The sequence below is a fragment of the Salvelinus fontinalis genome, chromosome 2 (assembly GCF_029448725.1).
Source record: "Salvelinus fontinalis isolate EN_2023a chromosome 2, ASM2944872v1, whole genome shotgun sequence".
Taxonomy (NCBI): domain Eukaryota; kingdom Metazoa; phylum Chordata; class Actinopteri; order Salmoniformes; family Salmonidae; genus Salvelinus; species Salvelinus fontinalis.
Window position 1 is genome coordinate 79,132,335 of NC_074666.1, and position 25,075 is coordinate 79,157,409.

Consider the following 25,075-nt stretch of genomic DNA (forward strand, 5'->3'; position numbering starts at 1 on the left):
CAGAGACATAATTCCAACGGTTATAGAAACTAGAGAGTGTTTTCTATCCAATAATAACAATAATATGCATATTGTACGAGCAAGAATTGAGTACTAGGCAGTTTAATTTGGAGACCAATTTTCCCTAAGTCGAAACAGCACCCCCTATATCCCAGAGAGGTTAAGGACACCAAAGTCAAGGTATTGGCCATCACAAAGCACTGACCTCAATCCTATAGAACATTTGTAGGCAGAACTGAAAAATCGTGTGCGAGCAAAGAGGCCTAGAAACCTGACTCAGTTACACCAGCTCTGTCAGGAGGAATGGGACAAAATTCACCCAACTTATTGTGGGAAGCTTGTGGAAGGCTAGCCTAAACGTTTGGCCCAAGTTAAACAATTTAAAGGCAATGCTACCAAATACCTATTGAGTGTATGTAAACTTCTGACCCACTGGGAATGTGATGAAATAAATAAAAGGACCCCCTGCAGTTCCTTAACCCACTTGACCCCTGCCTCCTGCCCTATATAGTGCACTACATTAGAACCAATCCTGAGCTCTGGTGAAAAGTAGTGCACTATATAGGGAATAGGGTGCTGTTTGGGACGCAGACCAGAGAGTGCGCTATAGGATCTAAATGCTCCAAAGGCTCCTGCCTCTCCTCCATTTGTCACTCTTAACAAGATCAATCTTCTTCCATACATTGGGTGCCTTTGGATGCGTTTGAGGGGTCACTGCCAACCCCCCCCCCCCACACACACACACACACACACACACACACACACACACACACACACACACACACACACACACACACACACACACACACACACACACACACACACACACACACACACACACACACACAGGCAGAGCTGATAATCTGTTGATAGGATGATTTTGGGTCATTTAAAGCCATTACTGCCGGTCCATTACTGCCAGACTCCTCCACTCCCCAGCTGACTACTGTTGGCCTAGCTGGCCCTACCGTAGCAGAGCCACAAACTCACACACGCTTGGCGCTAAGTTAATCACATTTAACATCAGTCCTTCCACCCAGCGCCCACTCCCTCTGTCCCTGTGTGTGTGTTTGTGTGTATGTGTGACAATGGAGGCTGCTGAGGGCAGAACGGCTCATAATAATGTCTGGAACGGAGCTAACAGAATGGCATCAAACCGCGTGTTTGATGTATTTGATACCATTCCACTGATTCCGCTCCAGCCATTACCACGAGCCCTTCCTCCCCAATTAAGGTGCCACCAACCACCTGTGGTGTGTGAGTACGATCTGGCTGAGGGAGATGTCTTTTAATCTATTTCTGCATTTGTTCCCAATTATTCCTCACTCAGCCCTTTCTGTTCACCTATTTATTCACTTGATTCAATCAAATTTTTCTGAATTCAGTGAAAGCGGACATTACCCATCGTATTCAGCTCCCAGCCCAGTATCCATTGGGAGACATTTGGGTTTTATCATCAGGCCTCCTCCATGATGGATTGCACTAATCTGGCAGAAAAAGGCACTGTTTTGTCATATTGGAGATGTGGGATCAGCTATTCGTATTTTCTGCAGATGGATCCCCAATTACGCTGTGGCTGTCTGTGTCCTCTGTCATTCTGTTGCTATACTGACATATTGTCTCTACGGGACAGGCTGACACGTTGCTATATTCTTTTCTCTCACCGTTAGATGGTAATGGACATTCAGCACTATTTGGAATGACAGTAGGTGACATAGCCACCACACACTCCACACACACTGTTAGCAGTATAGAGGATAGAGTACCTAACCACAGAGACTGTTAGCAGTATATAGAGGATAGAGCACCTAACCACAGAGACTGTTAGCAGTATAGAGGATAGAGCACCTAACCACAGAGACTGTTAGCAGTATAGAGGATAGAGCACCTAACCACAGAGACTGTTAGCAGTATAGAGGATAAGCAACAAACCACAGAGACTGTTAGCAGTATAGAGGATAGAGCACCTAACTACAGAGACTCTTAGCAGTATAGAGGATAGAGCACCTAACCACAGAGACTGTTAGCAGTATAGAGGATAGAGCACCTAACTACAGAGACTGTTAGCAGTATAGAGGATAGAGCACCTAACCAAAGAGACTGTTAGCAGTATAGAGGATAGAGCACCTAACCACCGAGACTGTTAGCAGTATAGAGGATAGAGAGAGACTGTTAGCAGTATAGAGGATAGAGCACCTAACCACAGAGACTGTTAGCAGTATAGAGGATAGAGCACCTAACCACAGAGACTGTTAGCAGTATAGAGGATATAGCACCTAACTACAGAGACTATTAGCAGTAGAGAGGATAAATCACCTAACCACAGAGACTGTTAGTATTATAGAGGATAAAGCACCTAACCACAGAGACTGTTAGCAGTATAGAGGATAGAGCACCTAACCACAGAGACTGTTAGCAGTATAGAGGATAGAGAGAGACTGTTAGCAGTATAGAGGATAGAGCACCTAACCACAGAGACTGTTAGCAGTATAGAGGATAGAGTACCTAACCACAGAGACTGTTAGCAGTATAGAGGATAGAGCACCTAACTACAGAGACTATTAGCAGTAGAGAGGATAAAGCACCTAACCACAGAGACTGTTAGTATTATAGAGGATAAAGCACCTAACCACAGAGACTGTTAGCAGTATAGAGGATAGAGCACCTAACCACAGAGACTGTTAGCAGTATAGAGGATAGAGAGAGACTGTTAGCAGTATAGAGGATAGAGCACCTAACCACAGAGACTGTTAGCAGTATAGAGGATAGAGCACCTAACCACAGAGACTGTTAGCAGTATAGAGGATAGAGCACCTAACTACAGAGACTATTAGCAGTAGAGAGGATAAAGCACCTAACCACAGAGACTGTTAGTATTATAGAGGATAAAGCACCTAACCACAGAGACTGTTAGCAGTATAGAGGATAGAGCACCTAACCACAGAGACTGTTAGCAGTATAGAGGATAGAGAGAGACTGTTAGCAGTATAGAGGATAGAGCACCTAACCACAGAGACTGTTAGCAGTATAGAGGATAGAGCACCTAACCACAGAGACTGTTAGCAGTATAGAGGATAGAGCACCTAACTACAGAGACTATTAGCAGTAGAGAGGATAAAGCACCTAACCACAGAGACTGTTAGTATTATAGAGGATAAAGCACCTAACCACAGAGACTGTTAGCAGTATAGAGGATAAAGCACCTAACCACAGAGACTGTTAGCAGTATAGAGGATAGAGCACCTAACCACAGAGACTGGGGGCTTGAATTCATATGTGTCCTGTCCTTTGAACTGCCAGATGGATATGAAATGTCTCTCTCTATTTGTCCTGGATAAGGACGTTTCAGACTTCTTCAGATAAATAATGCAGATAAATAAGTTATTAAATGATTATATTTTTACAGAGCTGTAAACCCAACACCACCCTCCACTAAAGGATCCACTTAATTATAACTATTCCTGTTCCAATCAAATGTTTGTACACCGTAGGTTCCCGCTGTTGCTATGTGGATAGCAGCGAACTGAAGTGTGAACATCCACTGAGCTGAGGAAGGAAAGAACATGTTGATTGACTGGGAGGCTTGGAGATGCCAGGCTGAGGCTGTACAACCCAGAGGGAGTTTGGCAGTGGTATCCATGGTTTTATAAAAACGATCATGTGGATTTGGAGAAAATCTCTTCCTCAGGGTGTGTGCTCATGGAGTTGATATGTGCTGCTAGGTATATCTCTTCTACTGTCTATATGTATTAAAGCTGAGATACATAGGCCCTGCCCTGATACACCCTGCCATAAAAAGACAGAAACATACAGAGACTTTGATGGACGGCTGAATCACATTAACTTTTTGAAATGTGCTGTGTAAAAGACTGGACAATACCTGCAGGTATAAGTCAAGAGCATAGAAGTGAAGAACACAGACATGCATTATCATGGAGACAATATGTTGCAAATATGCGCAACATTGTACTATGCATGCATACAGTAGATTTCAATGGCTACATGAACAGAAGAGCTGGATATAGCATCTAGCCACATATACTGTATGTTATCATAGCCGTAGGTAGCAGGACTGCTGAGGGTGCTGCAGCACCCCCTGACAAAGCTGAATACAAAATTATAATTAATTAACAAAAGTAGAGTACTGGGCCTTTACTAGTTCTGTAATAGCGGACCGATATAGCCGTCTGCAGCGAGGAAAATACATGTTTTCATGCTCAGCCCCACCCCCAAACATATTTTTCTGTGTTTATGTATGTAGTGGTCATTCATGAGTTGTGATGATCTGGTAGTACTAGGAAGACACTTCAACACAGTATGAGATGGAGCTTGGATGTTCAGAATCCCACTTTGAATCTTTTCAATCGCCCAGAAAATCTTGTGTCAGTGACGACGATAGCGTCATTAGCATGTCAATCCACATCTATAGGAAACAGGCTCAGCTATGGAGGAGGACTTTACCACCAGTTTATGTTTATTTATACATAATTGATTAATTACAGCAGGGATGGGAAACTTCGATGGGGGTGGGGGCCACCAACAATCTGAACTCATCATGAGGGGTCCACATTGCTAGATGATTTTAGCAGCCCCCCTCTTGAAAATGGAGAGAAATTTTAAAAAATGATTTTGTGCAGTTCTACACATTTTACCATGGGGGATAGAGAACATTTTCCAGTTTTAAAGCAAGTTTGCTGCAATTCTACACATTGTCTCATGGGGCAGAGAGGAGAATTTGATGTTTTACAGCTAATTTCCTGTATTTCTACACATTTTGCCATAGGGTGAAGAGAAATGTTTGCCGTTTTTAATATGATATCTGAGTGAGACTGACTAATAAAATCAATGGAGGCCCCCTGGGCTCTAGTTCGACCTTGATTACTACAAGTTTAGATAGCTGGCCGCTCTACCAATCTACATCTTTTAGCTGCCATTAGCGAAGTTGCACCTTGTGTATTCTACTATTCTAATTCTAAGTTGAGACCCCAACTGAGTTTCAAAAAAATATATACACTACCGTTCAAAAGTTTGGGGTGACTTAGAAATGTCCTTGTTTTTGGAAGAAAAGCATATTTTTTTGTCCATTAAAATAACATCAAATTGGTCAGAAATACAGCGTAGACATTGTTCATGTTGTAAATTACTATTGTAGCTGGAAACGGCTTACATAGTCGTACAGAGGCCCATTATCAGCAACCATCACTCCTGTGTTCCAATGGCACGTTGTGTTAGCTAATCCAAGTTCATCATTTTAAAAGGCTAATTGATCATTAGATAACCCTTTTGCAATTATGTTAGCACAGCTTAAAACTGTTGTGCTGATTAAAGAAGCAATAAAACTGTCTTTCTTTAGACTAGTTGAGTATCTGGAGCATCAGCATTTGTGGGTTTGATTACAGGCTCAAAATGACCAGAAACAAATAACTTTTTCTGAAACTCGTCAGTCTATTCTTGTTCTGAGAAATTAAGTCTATTCCATGCGAGAAATTGCCAAGAAACTGAAGATCTCGTACAGCGCTGTGTACTACTCCCTTCACAGAACAGCGCTAACTGGCTCTAACCAGAATAGAAAGAGGAGTGGGAGGCCCCGGTGCACAACTGAGCAAGAGGACAAGTACATTAGAGTTTCTAGTTTGAGAAACAGACGCCTCACAAGTCCTCAACTGGCAGCTTCATTAAATAGTACCCGCAAAACACCAGTCTCAACGTCAACAGTGAAGAGGTGACTCCGAGATGCTGGCCTTCTAGGCAGAGTTCCTCTGTCCAGTGTCTGTATTCTTTTGCCCATCTTAATTTTAAAAAATTATTGGCCAGTCCGAGATATGTATTTTTCTTTGCAACTCTGCCTAGAAGGCCAGCTGGGATCAGTCTTTCAAAAACAAGGACATTTCTAAGTGACCCCAAACCTTTGAACGGTAGTGTATATACACTGCTCCAAAAAATAAAGGGAACACTTAAACAACACAATGTAACTCCAAGTCAATCACACTTCTGTGAAATCAAACTGTCCACTTAGGAAGCAACACTGATTGACAATAAATTTCACATGCTGTTGTGCAAATGGAATAGACAACAGGTGGAAATTATAGGCAATTAGCAAGACACCCCCAATAAAGTAGTGGTTCTACTGGTCGTGACCACATACCACTTCTCAGGTCCTATGCTTCCTGGCTGATGTTTTGGTCAATTTTGAATGCTGGCGGTGCTTTCACTCTAGTGGTAGCATGAGACGGAGTCTACAACCCACACAAGTGGCTCAGGTAGTGCAGCTCATCCAGGATGGCACATTAATGCGAGCTGTGGCAAGAAGGTTTGCTGTGTCTGTCAGCGTAGTGTCCAGAGCATGGAGGTGCTACCAGGAGACAGGCCAGTATATCAGGAGACGTGGAGGAGGCCGTAGGAGGGCAACAACCCAGCAGCAGGACCGCTACCTCCGCCTTTGAGCAGGAGGAGCACAGCCAGAGCCCTGCAAAATGACCTCCAGCAGGCCACAAATGTGCATGTGTCTGCTCAAACGGTCAGAAACAAACTCCATGAGGGTGGTATGAGGGCCCGACGTCCACAGGTGGGGGTTGTGCTTACAGCCCAACACCGTGCAGGACGTTTGGCAGTTGCCAGAGAACACCAAGATTGGCAAATTCGCCACTGGCGCCCTGTGCTCTTCACAGATGAAAGCAGGTTCACACTGAGCACGTGACAGACGTGACAGAGTCTGAAGACGCCGTGGAGAACCTTCTGCTGCCTGCAACATCCTCCAGCATGACCGGTTTGGCGGTGGGTCAGTCATGGTGTGGGGTGGCATTTCTTTGGGGGGCCGCACAGCCCTCCATGTGCTCGCCAAAGGTAGCCTGACTGCCATTAGGTACCGAGATGAGCTCCTCAGACCCCTTGTGAGACCATATGCTGGTGTGGTTGGCCCTGGGTTCCTCCTAATGCAAGACAATGCTAGACCTCATGTGGCTGGAGTGTGTCAGCAGTTCCTGCAAGAGGAAGGCATTGATGCTATGGACTGGCCCGCCCGTTCCCCAGACCTGAATCCAATTGAGCACATCTGGGACATCATCCATCATCATCCATCATCCATCCAGCAACGCCACGTTGCACCACAGACTGTCCAGGAGCTGGCGGATGCTTTAGTCCAGGTCTGGGAGGAGATCCCTCAGGAGACCATCCGCCACCTCATCAGGAGCATGCCCAGGCGTTGTCGGGAGGTCATACAGGCACGTGGAGGCCACACACACTACTGAGCCTCATTTTGACTTGTTTTAAGGACATTACATCAAAGTTGGATCAGCCTGTAGTGTGGTTTTCCACTTTAATTTTGAGTCTGACTCCAAATCCAGACCTCCATGGGTTGATAAATTTGATTTCCATTGATAATATTTGTGTGATTTTGTTGTCAGCACATTCAACTATGTAAAGAAAAAGGTATTTAATAAGAATATTTCATTCATTCAGATCTAGGATGTGTTATTTTAGTGTTCCCTTCATTTTTTTGAGCAGTGTATATATTTTCTTATTTGGATGAAATTGATCCGAGGGCATATCGTCCGTGGGCCGCCAGTTGCCCATCCCTGAATTACAGCTATAATAGCTAGGCATTAAATGTGTGATCCGTCTCACTCCAGGGAATACTCCCTCCCTCCCTCCCTCCCTCCCTCCCTCCCTCCCTCCCTCCCAGTGTTTAGATCACTCTTTAATTCTCATTGGCCTCCTCATTTTGATTATTTACTACGTGAGGGCTTTGGTTGCGGCACAAAGCCTCTGAGTGAAGTCATTGGAGTATAGTAGCTTAAATTGACTCGTTTTTCTCTTTTCCCAGTAGATGAGTCCCCTTGTTTTTTGTCCCGTACTCATTACCAACATGCCTCTGCGCTGCAGATTACACTCTGGCAGATTAATGCTGGCAATAAACAAAGCAAAACTCAAGCGCAAAGGGCATACCAGCAGACAACCTTTTAACAATGTAACTCCCAAAGTTGTTAGCTATCTGCGTGATCAACAGTTATTTCATTTCTAAGGTGTTATTTCACGGCCCGGTGCGCACGCTGCCTAGTAGATATAAAATGTAGTTATTGCGACCATTCTGTCAGGTCTGTATTTCTCTGTGTTATGATCTTAGGGCTACACTCTTGTAACCAGGCCAACAATCAAATCATTCCTGGTGCTGAGTGGTCAATAGTTTGTTATTAATCCTAGCATGAATCACTGACTCACAACAGACAGATCTTCACAGCTGAATACACCAAGTGATCAGGCTTTATACAGTTGAAGTCGGAAGTTTACATACACTTAGGTTGGAGTCATTAAATCTAATTTTTCAACCACTCCACAAATTTCTTGTTAACAAACTATAGTTTTGGCAATTTGGTTTGGACATCTACTTTGTGTAAGACACAAGTAATTTTTCCAACAATCGTTTACAGACATATTATTTCACTTATAATTCAATGTATCACAATTCCAGTGGGTCAGCAGTTTACATACACTAAGTTGACTGTGTCTTTAAACAGCTTGGAAAATTCCAGAAGATGATGGCATGGCTTTAGAAGCTTCTGATAGGCTAATTGACATAATTTGAGTCAATTGGAAGTGTACCTGTGGATGTATTTCAAGGCCTACCTTCGAACTCAGTGCCTCTTTGCTTGACATCATCAGAAAATCAAAAGAAATCAGCCAAGACCTCAGAAAAACAAATGTAGACCTCCACAAGTCTGGTTCGTCCTTGGGAGCAATTTCCAAACGCCTGGTACCACGTTCATCTGTACAAGCAATAGTACGCAAGTATAAACACTATTGGACCACACAGCCATCATACCGCTCAGGAAGGAGACGCATTCTGTCTCCTAGAGATGAACGTACTTTGGTGCAAAGGTGCAAATCAATCCCAGAACAACAGCAAAAGACCTTGTGAAGATGCTGGAGGAAACGGGTACAAAAGTATCTGTAGCCACAGTTAAACGAGTCCTATATTGACATAACCGGAAAGGCCGCTCAGCAAGGTAGAAGCCACTGCTCCAAAACCGCCATATAAAAGCCAGACTACGGTTTTCAAAGATCGTACTTTTTTGGAGAAATGTCCTCTGGTCTGATAAAACAAAAATAGAACTGCTTGGCCATAATGAACATCGCTATGTTTGCAGGAACTTATTGTGGGACGCTTGTGGAAGGCTACCTGAGAAGTTTGACCCAAGTTAAACATTTTAAAGGCAATGCTACCAAATACTAATTGAGTGTATGTAAACTTCTGACCCACTGGGAATGCGATGAAAGAAAGAAAAGCTGAAATAAATCATTCTCTCTACTATTATTCTGACATTTCACATTTGTAAAAAAAAATAAAAACAATGGTGATCCTAACTGACCTAAAACAGGAAATGTTTATAGGATTAAATGTCAGGAATTGTGGAAAAAATGAGTTTAAATGTATTTGGCTAAGGTGTATGTAAACTTCCGACTTCAAATGTATAAAGCTGTGGCCGTTTAATTATGTCTGTCTCTGTGATGGTCTCTCATTTAATTCACAAACATTGCTCCTTTTGTTCGGCATTTCACACCCAGTTCAAGCTACTTGTGAAAAGGCAGAGGGCCTTGCTCCCGGCAATGGATTAAACGGAGCATTTGTTGCAGGAAACCTTGCTCTTTAAACTCAGTAGGGAGGGTTCTGTCTGTCTGTCTGGAGCCCTTCAGTAGAGAACACTGACAGGGTTGGACCAAAGCATAGGGGAATGTCAATACCACAGCGTAGCAGGAGAGAGTACAGACCAGGCCTGACCAGGTCCATACAGTACATACACTGTCCATGTCAACCATCTTACCTGACATTCATGGTCATTATACATTTGCATGTATATTTGTTTTACTAGACATCATAGTCCAGATCACATCTATGTTCACTCTTTCATCCAGACAGGCTAGAGAGGTTAGATGGAGGACTGTCTGGTCAGGTGTGTGGGGGACCTAACTGGGAAAGATGGGGCCTTTATGGAGGGGAGGAGGTGGGCAAGCACATGACCACAATCTCAGAAAGGCAACTGACACAGCAAATGGTAGTAGCCTTTAAGTTAATAGGCTGCTAGTTAATGGAATGAATTATTTGCTAGTTAATCAAGATAATGGTATGTTAGATCATTTTGTTAATTAGCTGTGAGACATGTACCTCTTTATCTTCCCCTTGGAACATGAAATATTCAGTGGTAACAGAATGGGCTGACACACATCATTACAGTGTCTCAGGAAGCTCCTCCATGTAGCCTAACCTATGGCTATACTAGGGGGTACGGCTGGGAGTTATAGCACCACTCAGATGATTTATTTTCAGAACTTCTCCAAACTCCTTCAAGGTCAATGCTGCTCCCCCATGGAGAGATAGAGGGACTGATTGATAATGGTCCTTATCACCATGGTGATGTAGCCTACACAACTCTAAACGCCTTTATCAGAGCTCAGACATCACCTCCGACAGCGTACACACAGCTGATGGACTGTGTGAGTGAGACTTGCCTGTTCCTACCTGTCCGTTTCTTCCTGTCTGTGATAAGGACCTGCCACATATCCTCCACCCCTCACCCATTACTCACCTCCCATTAGCCCTGCAAAGACCATGACAGGTGAGGCGGGCCCCGGAGGAGCCGCCTTGGAGCCAGAGTTATAAAAAATAATGAGTGTGAATGTGTGACCAGATGTGATTGATGAGCCTGGGGCAGCAGGCAGCGGATTTGGTCGTTCCCCTCACATGCCCACTCCCCTCCACTCAGAGCGACAGCAGGAACAGAAATGTACCTGAGATAGACAGACTGCAACCGAGGGATGGCTAGACGCCACATTCTACATTCTGGGGGTAAAAGAGAGAGAGAGGGAATGCAATTAAATCAGTATTCAGTGAGAACATGACCTGAAAGCAACTTCCTCTTTATTTGACGTCTCTCAGACATGCAGGCTGCTCTTTGTGACCCCACTGAGTACAGCCTCAGGGGAGGGAAGAGAACTAACTCTTTAGCAGGCAGTGTACCACTGTAGAAATGATCTAAACTAAAAGACACATCTCTATGTGCTGCACTGTACAGATAACAAGTTAAAGTTGTGTCAGGGCTGTGGGGTAGGCTGGACTGGGCTGTTCTCTTCTGGGCTGAGTCGGGCTGTTCTGGGCTGTGAGCAGCCATTGGTGCTGAGTTCTGGTCATGCTGCCAAGCTCCAGTTTAAGATGATGTATCACTCCTGGTTGCTCATTTACCTTTATATTTCAGCAGAGTCAGGAGGAGGACTGCTCCCCACCACATCCACATGCTCTTCTATTTGGCTAGCATTACCCATGACCTACAGCAATATACTTTCAGGTAAAATACAACAAATATATAGACTAATACAGTTGCAGGGAGGACATGGAAGAAATAATGCACGCTCTAGTATGCCCTTAAAGCCGTTCAGAAACAAGTATTCAACAATGCCATGGTATAAAGCAAGTTTGTTTCATAGGGGATTCAAATAGGTAAGATCATTGAGTTTGTGGCTGCAGTCCATCTACAGGTAGCATGTTAATGGATGAGCTCATTCAGCAGAGGTGAGGGCAGTGCTCTGCATGGCCTCCCCCGTGTAAAGTCAATTAAGCCTGGGGATTGAACGCTGCTCTCAGGTTATGGGTCACCAGGGATCTGGCACCAATCACAGCCTGGATTTAATTCCCATCCGGCCGGGATCATTTCCACTCAGGGGAGGGATCTTCTTCATAAGTCTCTCTCTCGCTCTCTCTCTTTCTCATTTCTTCTCTTTCTCTCACTCTCTTTATCTCCTCTTTCGATATCCCCCTCACTCTCTTTCTCTCTCTCTCTCTCTCTCTCTCTCTCTCTCTCTCTCTCTCTCTCTCTCTCGCTCTCTCTCTCTCTCTCTCTCTCTCTGTCTATCTATCTCACTCTCTGTCTATCTCTCTCTCGTTCTCTCTCTCTATCTCGCTCTCTCTCTGTCTACCTCTCTCTTTCTCTCTCTCTCTGTCTACCTCTCTCTCTTTCTCTCTCTCTGTCTATCTCTCTCTCCCCCTCCTCTATCTCTCTTGCTGTCTCTCCATGAACATAAATATCAGGCTGGCAGCAACAACAGCTATCTTGTGTCCTACTGTATCACCAACCTTAAACATGCTCTCTCATAAAATACATTATCGACTGGAATGGTAAATTACGTTTGGATTGGGTGATATATCCCATTCCACAAGGTTTCACAACACATCACAGAAAAGGTGACATTTGTTTAATGTGTATGAATTATGTTTGGTTATGGGGAAGTTGTGTAGTTTCACAGTGCTAACTTGGCTCTGACATTCAGGAAGAGGAAGGCTATGCCAGGCGTGCGTACGGTGCCCAGGCGTGTGTTAGTGTGGCTGAAGCCCTCCATAGTGCCAGGTAGCTACCTAGCCTTGCTTAGCAGCACTCTCTCTCTCTGAATTATTCATCTTCACAACAGAACCACTTAAAATGCTGCAGCGTCTAGAGGGGGGGAACGTGCACACCTTGCAACTCAAAGGCCTTTTTCACACACTTTAATCCTTCCTCTCTGTAACCCTCTCTCTCTCTCTCTCTCTCTCTCTCTCTCTCTCTCTCTCTCTCTCTCTCTCTCTCTCTCTCTCTCTCTCTCTCTCTCTCTCTCTCTCTCTCTCTCTCTCTCTCTCTCTCTCTCTCTCTCTCTCTCTCTCTCTCTCTCTCTCTCTCTCTCTCTCTCTCTCTCTCTCTCTCTCTCTCTCGCTGCTTTGGTTTACCATGAAAAGCCTTCTAAATTCACCCATAATGGAAATTGATTTGGCGAACAATAACAGCACATCACAATAGACTGCTTATGGAAGTGGAATTTAAGCTTTAAGCCTGGTGCCCCTCGCTGAGTGAGAAGAACTGATAAAACCAGTTGGCTGGCTCTTAAAGCTTCAAATTTTAATTTAGTCCATCACTTTCCACTTTTTCCCCTGCCTGCCAGCAAAATAAATGGGATGAGCGAGATAGGTGTCTTATTACCTGCTTATTCTATCAAAGAGAAATAGAGGAGAATCCAGTCATGTGTAGTACTGTACCGTAAGTAAGAATGAATACAGGCTTTTTCTCCTCTGGTTGTGTGAATAGGATTGCTGGAGCGCTACACTGTGTGAATATATACGACAGGGTAGTCAATAGAAATACATGAGCATACATTATTATTGTATGCTCATTGTCAATAACTTGTCAATAATCAACTGACTGGCTTTCTTGATGTCTATAGTATTCTCTCTGGTATGCAATCTGGTTTCCGCTCAGGTTATGGATGTGTCACTGCAAACTTAAAGGTCCTCATTGATGTCACCATAGCCCTTAATTCTAAGCAATATTGTGCTGCTATTTTTATTGACTTGGCCAAAGCTTTTGATACGGTAGACCATTCCATTTTTGTGGGCTGGCTAAGGAGTATTGATGTCTCTGAGGTTTCTTTGGCCTGGTTTGCTAACTACCTCTCTCAAAGAGTGCAGTGTATAAAGTCACAATATCTGCTGTCCCAGCTACTGCCTGTCAACAAGGGTGTACACCAAGGCTCGATCCAAGGCCCCACGCTCTTCTCAATTTACATCAACAACATAGCTCAGGCAGTAGGAAGCTCTCTCATCCATTTATATGCAGATGATACAGTCTTACACTGAGCTGGCCCCACCCCGGATGTTGTGTTAAATGCTCTACAACAAAGCTTGCTTAGTGTCCAACAAGCTTTCTCTACCCTTAACCTTGTTCTGAACACCCCCCCCCCCCCCCAAAAAAAAATAGGTCATGTGGTTTGGTAAGAAGAATGCCCCTCTTCCCACAGGTGTGATTACAACCTCTGAGGGTTTAGAGCTTGAGGTAGTCACCTCATACAAGTACTTGGGAGTATGGCTAGACGGTGCACTGTCCTTTTCTCAGCACATATCAAAGCTGCAGGCTAAAGTTAAATCTAGACTTGGTTTCCTCCATCGTAATCGCTCCTCTTTCACCCCAGCTGCCATACTAACCCTGATTCAGATGATCATCCTACCCAAGCTAGATTACGGCGATGTAATTTATAGATTGTCAGGTTAGGGTGCTCTCGAGCAGCTAGATGTTCTTTACCATTCGGCCATCAGATTTGCCACCAATGCTTCTCATAGGACACATCACTGCACTCTATACTCCTCTGTAAACTGGTCATCTCTGTATACCCGTCGCAAGACCCACTGGTTGATGCTTATTTATAACACCCTCTGAGGCCTCACTCCAGCTTATCTGAGAAATCTACTGCAGCCCTCATCCTCCACATACAGCACCCGTTCTGCCAGTCACATTCTGTTAAAGGTCCCCAAAGCACACACATCCATGGGTCGCTTGTCTTTTCAGTTCGCTGCAGCTAGCGACTGGAACGAGCTGCAACAAACACTCAAACTGGACAGTTTTATCTCAATCTCTTCGTTCAAAGACTCAATCATGGACACTCTTACTGACAGTTGTGGCTGCTTTGCATGATGTATTGTTGTCTCTACCTTCTTACCCTTTGTGCTGTTGTCTGTGCCCAATAACGGTTCTACCCTGTGCTGCGTTGTGTTGCTACCATGCTGTGTTGTCATGTCTTGCTGCCTTGCTATGTTTTTGTCTTAGGTCTCTCTTTATGTATTGTTGTGGTGTCTCTCTTGTCGTGATGTGTGTTTTGTCCTATAGTTTTATTTAATTTATTTTTATTTTTAATCCCACCCCCTTGTCCCTGCAACAGGCCTTTTTGCCTTTTGGTAGGCCGTCATTGTAAATAAGAATTTGTTCTTAACTGACTGGCCTAGTTAAATAAAGGTTCAATAAAAAGTAAAACAATTGAATGAGTTGGGGTCAGCGTGTCACACGACTGCCTTGACCTTTGCTTGCTTAGCATTGAACGCTCGTTGTGTCCTGGTTATTTATTTTTCACAAACAGAAACCATCGATTGAAATAGTGTAAAACATGCAGCATTTTAACAGAGGTAAACATAACGGTAGATATGGCAGACAGACAACATGGCGTGGCGTTGGCTGGCCATCAGCAGATATGGATTTGCGGTGTCAGTCTTGCTGAGGTGAGAAAGGGAAGTGAATGGGAAAGGAGAGGGGGCGTAGAGCGTGACTGGACTTCCTCTTCCTGAGTCACGTTTCCTGTCGTCTCCACGGTGACCCCATCAGCTGAACTAAGAATTTCACTGTACCCTGCGATTACGCCCCTGACTAATAAACTCTAAACAATCTAAACTAATTGAGAGGTCATATAGATACGCCCTGCACTTCAGAGGCCTGTGGTGACACAGACAGGAACAGGAGGAGATAAACAGTAGAGCGAGGGGGAAGAAACGACAGAATAAAGAAAAGATAGTGTCCGTCTGAGAGAGATAATCCATTGGTGTTGGCATAACGAAATTGGATGAAGTTTAGTTAAATTCTTATTTGTAATTTCTGTGTGTGTGTGTGTGTGTGTGTGTGTGTGTGTGTGTGTGTGTGTGTGTGTGTGTGTGTGTGTGTGTGTGTGTGTGTGTGTGTGTGTGTGTGTGTGTGTGTGTGTGTGTGTGTGTGTGTGTGTGTGTGTGTGTGTGTGTGTGTAATAGATGGGCAGTTTTATGTTACATTTATGTTAAATACGTATTTAATTACTTCTGAACTACAATCCATTGTAATTTGTAACAAGATACTTCGAGACTTTGTATTTTCAAAATACAAAATACTTTTCTACACCATTTTTTTTTTAGCTGTTCACAGTTTTGTGGCCCCCTTTCACCCTGCATTGGTATCAGAAGTCCGATGACAATATGGTGTGATAAGAATGTCTTATAAATGTAAATGTCAAAATATATTATTTTGAGCTCCGTCCCCCATAACAAGCCCAATTAATAATGCCCAGTGTGCTTTGCAGGTGTTTATTTTTACATTTACATTTTGGTCATTTAGCAGACACTCGTATCCAGAGCGACTTAGTCACTGAATTCAACTAAGGTAGATAAACAATGACATATCAAAGTCATAGCAAGTACAACGTTTTTATAACCGTTACTCAGAATGTTGTTTTAGTGAAGCATTTGAAAATGTATTTTGTATTTAGAAAATTTGGGAAAATGCTAATTAGCATCTTGTATTTCGTTTTGATATATTTTCTTCAGAGTATTTTGTAATGGTAACAAGATAGTATATTATCCCTTCTCTGTGTGTGTGTGTGTGTGTGTGCGCGCGCGCGTGTGTGTGTAACAAATGAGGAAAGGGACTTCAGAGCCCTTAAAATAATAGTTGAAGAAACAAAGCGTGGGCATATTTATCATAAAGCTGTTCAAAATAATGACAACTGAACACATGAAGTCATTAACCATTCTCGCTATTGTACCCATCACAGCCACTGCACACTGCAGGCATAATGACTTGTCTCTTTGTAAAGCTTTATTTTCAGATGTCTAACTGTTGTCTTCGGCATTAGCCAGGGACAGGCAACTCTTCAAACACAGTGGGAAGGTGTCTGTCGTCTGTCTGGCGCTAACTAACAACAACTGACCTTTCATCACAGTGGAAGGTGGCTCTCTAATGGCCGTGTCATCTTTGACTTCTCCCTGGGAGAGGCTGGTCGACATGCAGGCTGGGTCACAGCAGGCCTTCGGGCGATGTCTTGCTCCCAGACTTTCACACTGTTTCTTGTGAATGCTAATAAGTTATGTTGGGTGGACGAGACGAAGGCAAGCGTCTAATTGGCAGCTCATCTCTGTTCTCCTGCTTCGTGCCCTGATTGCCCTGTGGACGGTGTCAGCTAACGTTATGTTAACATGGCAGGCTGTGACATTTCAAGACCCGGGTTCAATCAACGCCTTAGCGATTCATTTAAAATAAAGTAATGGAGAAAGAGCAGCAACAGCATTTCATCACCAAAGACAACTTTGATGTTTAGTGGCTTGAAGCGATGTCAACAAGACCATTTTAGCCAAACTGATCAGAATAGACGGACGGGGGTGTATGAACACCTGACAACAGTCAATGTTTTTAGTTCTGTATTGTGCATATCTTTATTTTATTTATTTTTATTTCACCTTTATTTAACCAGGTAGTCCAGTTGAGAACAAGTTCTCATTTACAACTGCGACCTGGCCAAGATAAAGCAAAGCAGTTCGACACATACAGCACAGAGTTACACATAAACAAACGTACAGTCAATAACACAATAGTAAAACCTATTTAAAGTGTGTGCAAATGAAGTAAGATTAGGGAGGTAAGGTAATAAATAGGCCATAGTGGTCTGACATATCGACTCAAACACGTCTGAGTATGAAGCAATCATGCATAACCACATCGGGTATTATAAGCAACATTGTCATTTACACTGCTTGAAGTAGGAGCCGATACTCATTTTGGGTGCCGGTCCTTTTTATATTTATGTGCTAATATTCTATAAGAGGAACAGGAGCTCAAGCAGTAGAACATTTGAGGTGCCGGTACTCAGTTCGGTGAGCTCCTGCCCAAGTCAAGCACTGGTCATTTATTAATAGCAGACAGAGTGGAGCTATTTGGAGAATGCTGATACTCATGGTCCATATTCTAACATCCTGTTTTTCAGAAAAGTAATGGCCTCAGTGCATGAGAACTCTGAGAAGTGTCTCTTTACTTTAGTTTGCTACTTTACAGGTATTGCCTGTAACCGCCCCTTGGCCAGGTACCAAAGTTATTTGATATTTCTGTGGTGGTGTGAGGAGTCATTACTCTCCTCCCTCTGACAGAATGACTCGAGGCAAGCAGAGATGGATATAATAACTGAGTGGGAGGGAACAAGATGAAGGAGAAACAGTAGGGTCAGACAACTGTCTGAGGGGTACCAAAATGACAGAACCACCCTGGCAACTTTTGGTTGACACTTCCACCGTGGCGTGGCTGATGAGGTGTGGTAAGGTGCTAATAGGATGTTGACCTGGTCCTAGCCATCCCTGTCACTCATACAGTACATAATTACTGTTTCTAGAGACAGAGACAGAGAGGGTCTGACAAGAAGCTCCAGAGAGAGGATGATGATGATGATGGTGGTCCCTAATAGACAACCAACAACTTCAGAGGAGGAGAGTTCAGAGCACCATTACTACAGTACATCTGTAGGGGAGCAGTGTTGGGCAGTGCAGATATGCGTTATCTGTGTTATACACACACTCACAGAAACTCACAGACATATCATGAAAGTTTAAATGACCGCTGGGTAACTAAACATGATGTTACCTGCCCAGTTAGCTGGCGAGGGTTCAAAGGGAGCACTTGAGTGTGTGAATGGTTTGGGCTGATGTTGATTAACTCTAATGTAAGCTCTAATTAACAGACAGAGATACTTTAGTCAAATGAACCAAGGTCATGCTGACGACCAAAACAACTTGTTTACTGGGATGCTAGTGCATGTTGAATCCCATTCAATCTGCTTTTTGGTCTGTTAGGTTTGGACCAATGTGTTTTGACATTGACAGATTACTGTCTATGCTGGGACATGCTGCGATGTTGATATTCTCCATTCATGCAGGCTGGGTCCATATTGGTCTCTATACACTCGGGTATTTCTGTCACTATGCTATCAACCGGAGCCATCCCTGGTACAGTTAAGCCCAGTCCCAGTCAGAGACAGACACCGAGACACGGGTACCTGTAAACAAAGAGTGATTTCTCTATGAATATGTATCCCCCGTCTCTGCACTGTGGCTCTGGCAGCTCTTAGCCCCTGAAGGATCATTTAGACAGATTGATATCTGTGAAAGGAGGGAGCTGCTCTACTGAGGAGAAGGGGGTGTCTCATACTCCCTTTCTACCCACATCCTTCTAGGACCATAACACTGTCCACCTGGACAATTACTCATGTCCATAGAAGCACTCATACACTGGTCATCAGGGTTGGGGAGAAACGGATTACATGTAAGGGATTACCTAAAACCGATAACTGTAATCCATTACGTTACCAGTAAAAAAATATTGTAATCAGATTACAGATACTTTTGAAAAACTAGATGATGATTTAGAGGATTACTTTTACATTCAGAAAGGATGTTTGTGGAAACAAATCTTTGACACTTTTCTTTTCTCAATGACATTCAAAACAGCATTGAAATAAGGCGCAAGTTTAAGTTTGGTTCCACCTGAGCGAGTCTGACCAGAAGTCAGAGATCACTACGATGACACACCAAATGTGTTTGATGGATCACAGGAAAAGAGCAGGAATAGGCTTTTGTAGGTTACAGTATAGGCTATGTCTTCCAATGGTACGGCTGCTGTCGGCATCCAAAGATGATCAAATTTGAATAAATGCAAAGAGATAAGGATGACAGCAGTGGTACGGATATAGCTTATTATTGATATATACATAGCTCATTGATGTGAATCACGCTGCTGCTCTCTCATTTAGCTATTTGTGCCTTACGGATTGTGGTTGTTGTGGATGGCTGTTCACAATTCTAAATGTGTATTTGAACCCAATAATGGTTGATTTCAAGATCTTTAAGCTTCCTATCAATCATTGTTTTTGAAACCAGTGGACAGCCAATGAAAAATGCTCTCTTGTAAAAGCTGCATAGTGAGGATCCCAGCCTATGGAATAAAAGTGGGGCTTCAGCAATTTCAGCAACCATCACTCCTGTGTTCCAATGGCACGTTAGCTAATCCAAGTTTATAATTTTAAAAGGCCAATTGATCATTTAAAAAACCCTTTTGCAATTATATAGAACTTCTCACTAGTGCTCAAAGCATGCCATTCCATGCGCGCATCATTTTTTTTTTACTTGAGTCAATGAGCCTAATCAGTCCTCATGACAACAAAATCATAAACAACAGAGTAGGAATGGCTAATAATTCCTTAGTTTTGGGGTTACAATTTGGCTAATCTCTACTACTATATTTCCAAGTCCTATTCTTGAAGATCAAGGGGTATAACGTTAATTGGAATGACTGGAATTCTGATAGACTTTGGTTTTTAATGTAAAGATATATTTTAATCGTATTATTCAATGGGTTAGAAGAAGCCTGCATAACCAACCCATAAAGTAACACCAGCTATGTAAACTATCTAACTAACATTCATTTATCCTGCAATAGATGTCGTTCAATTGGTAACATATATTTTTGTCTTCTTCTAATGCCTCTTAAGGGGAAAGTATTCTAAAAGTAACTGAATGTAATCAGATTATTGAGTTTGGGTAATCCAAAAGTTACGTTACTGATTACAATTTGACAGGTAAATAGCAACTGTAATGGATGACATTTAGAAAGTAACCTACCCAACCCTGCTGGTCATGGAAAAGCCCTCTATTAAGAAGACTTACAGTGCCTTCAGAAAGCATTCATACCCCTTGACTTATTCCACATTTTGTTGTGTTACAGCCTGAATTCAAAATGGATTCAATATTTTTTTTAATCTCACCCATCTGCACACAATACCCCATAATGACAAAATGAAAACATGTTTTTAGAAATGTTTGCAAATGTATTAAAAATGAAATACAGAAATATCTTATTTACACAAGTTTTCCTCTAGGATTTTACCTGTGCTTAGTACTCTTCCTATTACAATTATTCATTTTCTTCCCAAATGTGTCATATCCAATTGCGATCCAATGACAATCTTGTCTCATTGCTGCAACTCCCCAACGGGCTTGGAAGAGGCGAAGATCGAGTCATTCCTCCTCCGAAACATGACCAGCCAAAACCGCGCTTCTTAACACCCGCCCGCTTAACCCGGAAGCCAGCCGCACCAATGTATCGGTAGAAACGCAGTTCAGCTGACAATGAGTCGCTAGAGCGCGATGAAAAGCTCCCCTGGCCAAACTCTCCCCTAACCCGGACAACGCTGAGCCAATTGTGCGCCGCCCTATGGGACTCCCGATCACGGCCGGTTATGACACCGGATCGAACCCCAGGCTGCAGTGATGCCGCAGACCGCTGCGCCACTCGGGAGGCCCCTATTCTATTTACTTTTATCTTTAAAAACTCCCTAGTCGTTGCCGATGACAAGGATAAAATGATGCAGCCACCACCATGGTCCAAAATATGAGGAGTGGTACTCAGTGATGTGTTGTATTGGATTTGCCCCAAACACAACACTTTGTATTCAGGACATAAAGTGAATTTCTTTGACAAATGTTTTGCAATTTTACTTTTATGCCTTATTGCAAACAGGATGCATGTTTTGGAATATTTTAATTCTGTACAGGCTTCCTTCTTTTCACTGATATTTAGGTTAGTATTGTGGAGTAACTACAATGTTGTTGATCCATCCTCAGTTTTCTCCTATCACAGCCATTCAAATCTGTAACTGTTGGCCTCATGGTGAAATCCTTGAGCGCTTTCCTTCTTCACGGCAACTGAGTTAGGAAGGACACCTGTATATTTGTAGTGACTGGGTGTATTGATACACCATCCAAAGTGTAATACATAACTTCACCATGCTCAAAGGGATATTCAATGTCTGCTTTTTTTTCCCCATCTACCAATACGTTCCCTTCTTTGTGAGGCATTGGACAACCTCCCAGGTCTTTGTGTTTGAATCTGTGTTTGAAATTCACTGCTCAACTGAGGGACCTTACGGACAATTGTATGTGTGGGGTACAGAGATGAGGCAGTTATTCAAAAATCATATTAAACACTATTATTGCACACAGAGTGAGTACAACTTATCATGTGACTTGTTAACTTGTTAAGCAAATTTGTACTCCTGAACTTATTTAGGTTTGCCATAACAAAGGGGTTGAATACTTATTGACATTTCAGCTTTTCATTTTTAATTACTTAGTAAACATTTTTAATTACTTAGTAAACATTACTTAGTAAACATTCCACTAAGACATTATGTGGTATTGTGTGTTGGCCAGGGAAACAAAATCTTAATGTAGCCATTTTAAATTCAGGCTGTAACACAACAAAATGAGGAAAAAGTCAAAGGGTGTGAGTACTTTCTGAAGGCACTGTATCCGTAACCATTCTGAGCTCACAGAACCACACTGATCCCAGATCGGACCATAGAAGAGCAGGTAGGCCTCCACTGCTTCTATCCAATAAGAAGGCTTGGAGTGTGTGACCTTGTTGATGATGTTCAAACAACATTCTATTCCTCAGTCCTCTGATTGGTGAGGGAAAGGAAGGTGGGCTGAGGGTTGTTATGGTGATTATTATCCATGAGCAGGGACCTCCCAACACCCATTGAATTTACATGTTTTCATCTTTTACACACCTAAATAAGCTGCACTGATTCTGCATTTTACACCAGTCTATTATTCATATTAACCTCAAAGTCGTTATCTAGCACAGTGGTGTGACATATAACTGTGCCGATTTGTTTGATTGAATGGGGGGCAAAAGTTCAGTTATAACCTAGAAAAATCTGAGCTTTCCCTATGCATTCCTTCTCATAATGGCATCTCAACAGTTTTCCTTGAACTGTTAACAATGTACTGAAAATGGGGATGGCGAATGCAGGTTTTTCCTCCCATGAACTCCATGCCACTAATGGCAGAGTCAGCACCGCTTTTAAGTGATTACAGGCTAAAGTGCCCATGCTTTTTTCAAATCTTTGCCACTACTTTCCTTTAAGGCCTAATCTGGCCCTACTTTACCCAATATAGGAGCTGAAAAGTGCTTTCTCCACCTGACCGGAGCAGAGTGGAGCTGCAGAAAGCCTGTTATTAGCTGTCCTTCAGAGAGCGAGGGATCCACAGCCTTTAATGCTTCTGCTCATCCAGCCACTTGAAGGGAGGGGGAACAACAGACACATGCTCCATTACACTGAAATTTGTCTCCAATGTGGCCCATTGCCGTGTCGTAAAGTGTATGCTCGTAAACACATTGTTTTAAAGCACAAGGTGCCTCTTCCAATTTTGGGTAATCATAGGAGAATGTGTTAGAAGGTTGTTGTGTGCCATTGGGATTGATCATGGATTTCTATCAAGGGCAACCAAGGAACAAATCAACATTTTGTGTTCCTAGTCTCCACATGAAACCTTAATACTTAACTTTTGTTCCAGGCCCTGTTGTCATTTGAATTTGCCTGTAGGGTGTTACAATCATTATCATATCTAGTTCAGCTTGCTGATTTCTTAATGCATTTAGAAGACTATAAGGACAGTTCTTCCCTAAACCGCCTCAGGGAATGTAATGGTACCAGTTTATGATTAGTTAATGTATCGGTCCACCTCCTGATGTCCACCAGCCTGTGTACATAACAGGGTCAGTACTAACTTCTGCTCTCTCTCTCTCTCTCTCTCTCGCTCTCTGCAGGTGTTCACCAGGTATGGGAAGTGTTACATGTTCAACGCAGCGGAGGAGGGGAAGACGCTGCGGACCACCATGAAGGGAGGGACGGGGAACGGCTTGGAGATTATGCTGGACATCCAGCAGGACGAGTACCTACCCGTGTGGGGCGACACAGGTAGGCCCAACTACACCATACCTGACCCTCTCCATCTAAATCAAAATGTATCCATGTGGAGGGTGTTCAATATGTGGAGTTGACAACTGGTGTCCCCCAAGGTTATATTCTATGTCCTGTGCTTTTCACCATTTATATCAATTCTGCCCAAAATGTATTGACTTGCTGTCAAATAACAGCTCAAGCCAGGATGTGTTTTTCCTTTCAGATTTGGAAGCGATGCCATTCCTTTATCAGTTTCCTCACGATTTGTTGTTCATAGTGGAAGAAGCCCTGTTAGTTGTTCAGATAGTCTTGTGTAGGAGGGTGATTGCTGCCTGACCTGTTAGCTGCACAATGAGCCTCATTGAAAGCCTTGCTCACGTCTCAACCTGCGTGGAAGTGAAGACAGGGGAGTTGTTGAAGCACAGCATCAAGCCAAGTCATGGGCCCTCTAGCAGATAGACTATATTTACTCTCCATATATAGAACATGTATCATGCAGAGAGCCTGGTTATTTCCCCTGATCAATTATCCACATGTTCTTCTCAGATTAGCAGTGGGACATATAGACTTGTCCTCAGCTGTCCCTTCCCATCACTGGTGTGTTTAAGTCTGTTGTGATAAGGCAGAGGCTAAGTCGCTATACAGAGGGCATCTAGCAGCACAGTGAGAGTGTAGGAGAGCTCTTTGTCGAGTCTCCTAGTGGGATGGAGGGCTCTGGATGGTGCCCTTGTTTATCCCTCTGTGTGTCTGTATGGATTAATTAGCACACAACCAGCTGGCTCAGTCCTGTCAGCAGATAACAGGGGCTCAGAACTTCCTACTCAGAGCTTCCTCCTTGCAGCTTTCTCCTTGCAGCTTCCTCCTCACAGCTTCCTCCTCACAGCTTCCACCTCACAGAGAAGCAGGGCTTCAGTGCCTTTAGAGACTTAAATCAAGACCATTGGCTCATAAGCAGAGGCACCGGACACACTGGACACACCGGGCACACTAGACAAACCGGACACACAGGACATACCGGACATATTAGACACACTGGACACACGGAACAGGGCTCCTACCTCAGCCTTTCTATTCTTTTTCTCCCTCCCTATTTCTCTCCACCCCTTCTCTCACCCTCTCCTCTCTCTCCACCCCTTCTCTCACCCTCTCCTCTCTCTCCACCCCTTCTCTCACCCTCTCCTCTCGCTCCACCCCTCCTCTCACCCTCTCCCCTCTGTCTGCCTGGCAAAGGCCTGCAGTCAATCAGAGCTGCATCGTCTCCATGATCAGGTTTGTGGCTAACTGCATCCTGGAGGCTTTAGAGGGTAGAGAGGCAGCTTGTTTTGCTGCCATACTGTCATGTCTGGACTCACAGGAGTTAGTTTGTAGTACAGAGGAAGTGGACAGTATCAGGATAGAACCATGAAGGAAGAGGGGGTGTTGACATTTGGCATGGGATGTTTATTGATCTGAAGAAGGGAACTCTTGTATTTTTGGTTCCTGGGTATTTTACTGTCAGTTGGGGGTAGTCAAAATACACAGTTTCCTGGGCCCAGTTTTTAAAAAGTATCTATCTAGATTTTTCCTATTGGATATGATTAAATGCATAGAAATGGAATGAATAGAATGGTCCCCATTCAAGTCAATGATTTGTCTGTTCAATTAATTATATTTCTATGCGTTTAATCCTATCCAATAGGTAAAAAAAAAAAAAAAAAAACTGGGCCGT

General features: G+C 43.3%; 1 protein-coding gene across 1 annotated transcript in view; it reads left to right on the forward strand.

Moving 5' to 3' along the window:
* Positions 1-25,075, forward strand: part of LOC129827847 (acid-sensing ion channel 2-like) — a 177,870-nt gene that overhangs the window by 111,529 nt on the left and 41,266 nt on the right. Inside the window, exon 2 of the mRNA XM_055889079.1 lies at positions 23,232-23,382. Within this exon, the coding sequence (XP_055745054.1) occupies positions 23,232-23,382 (151 nt within the window). The remainder of the gene's footprint in view (positions 1-23,231; positions 23,383-25,075) is intronic.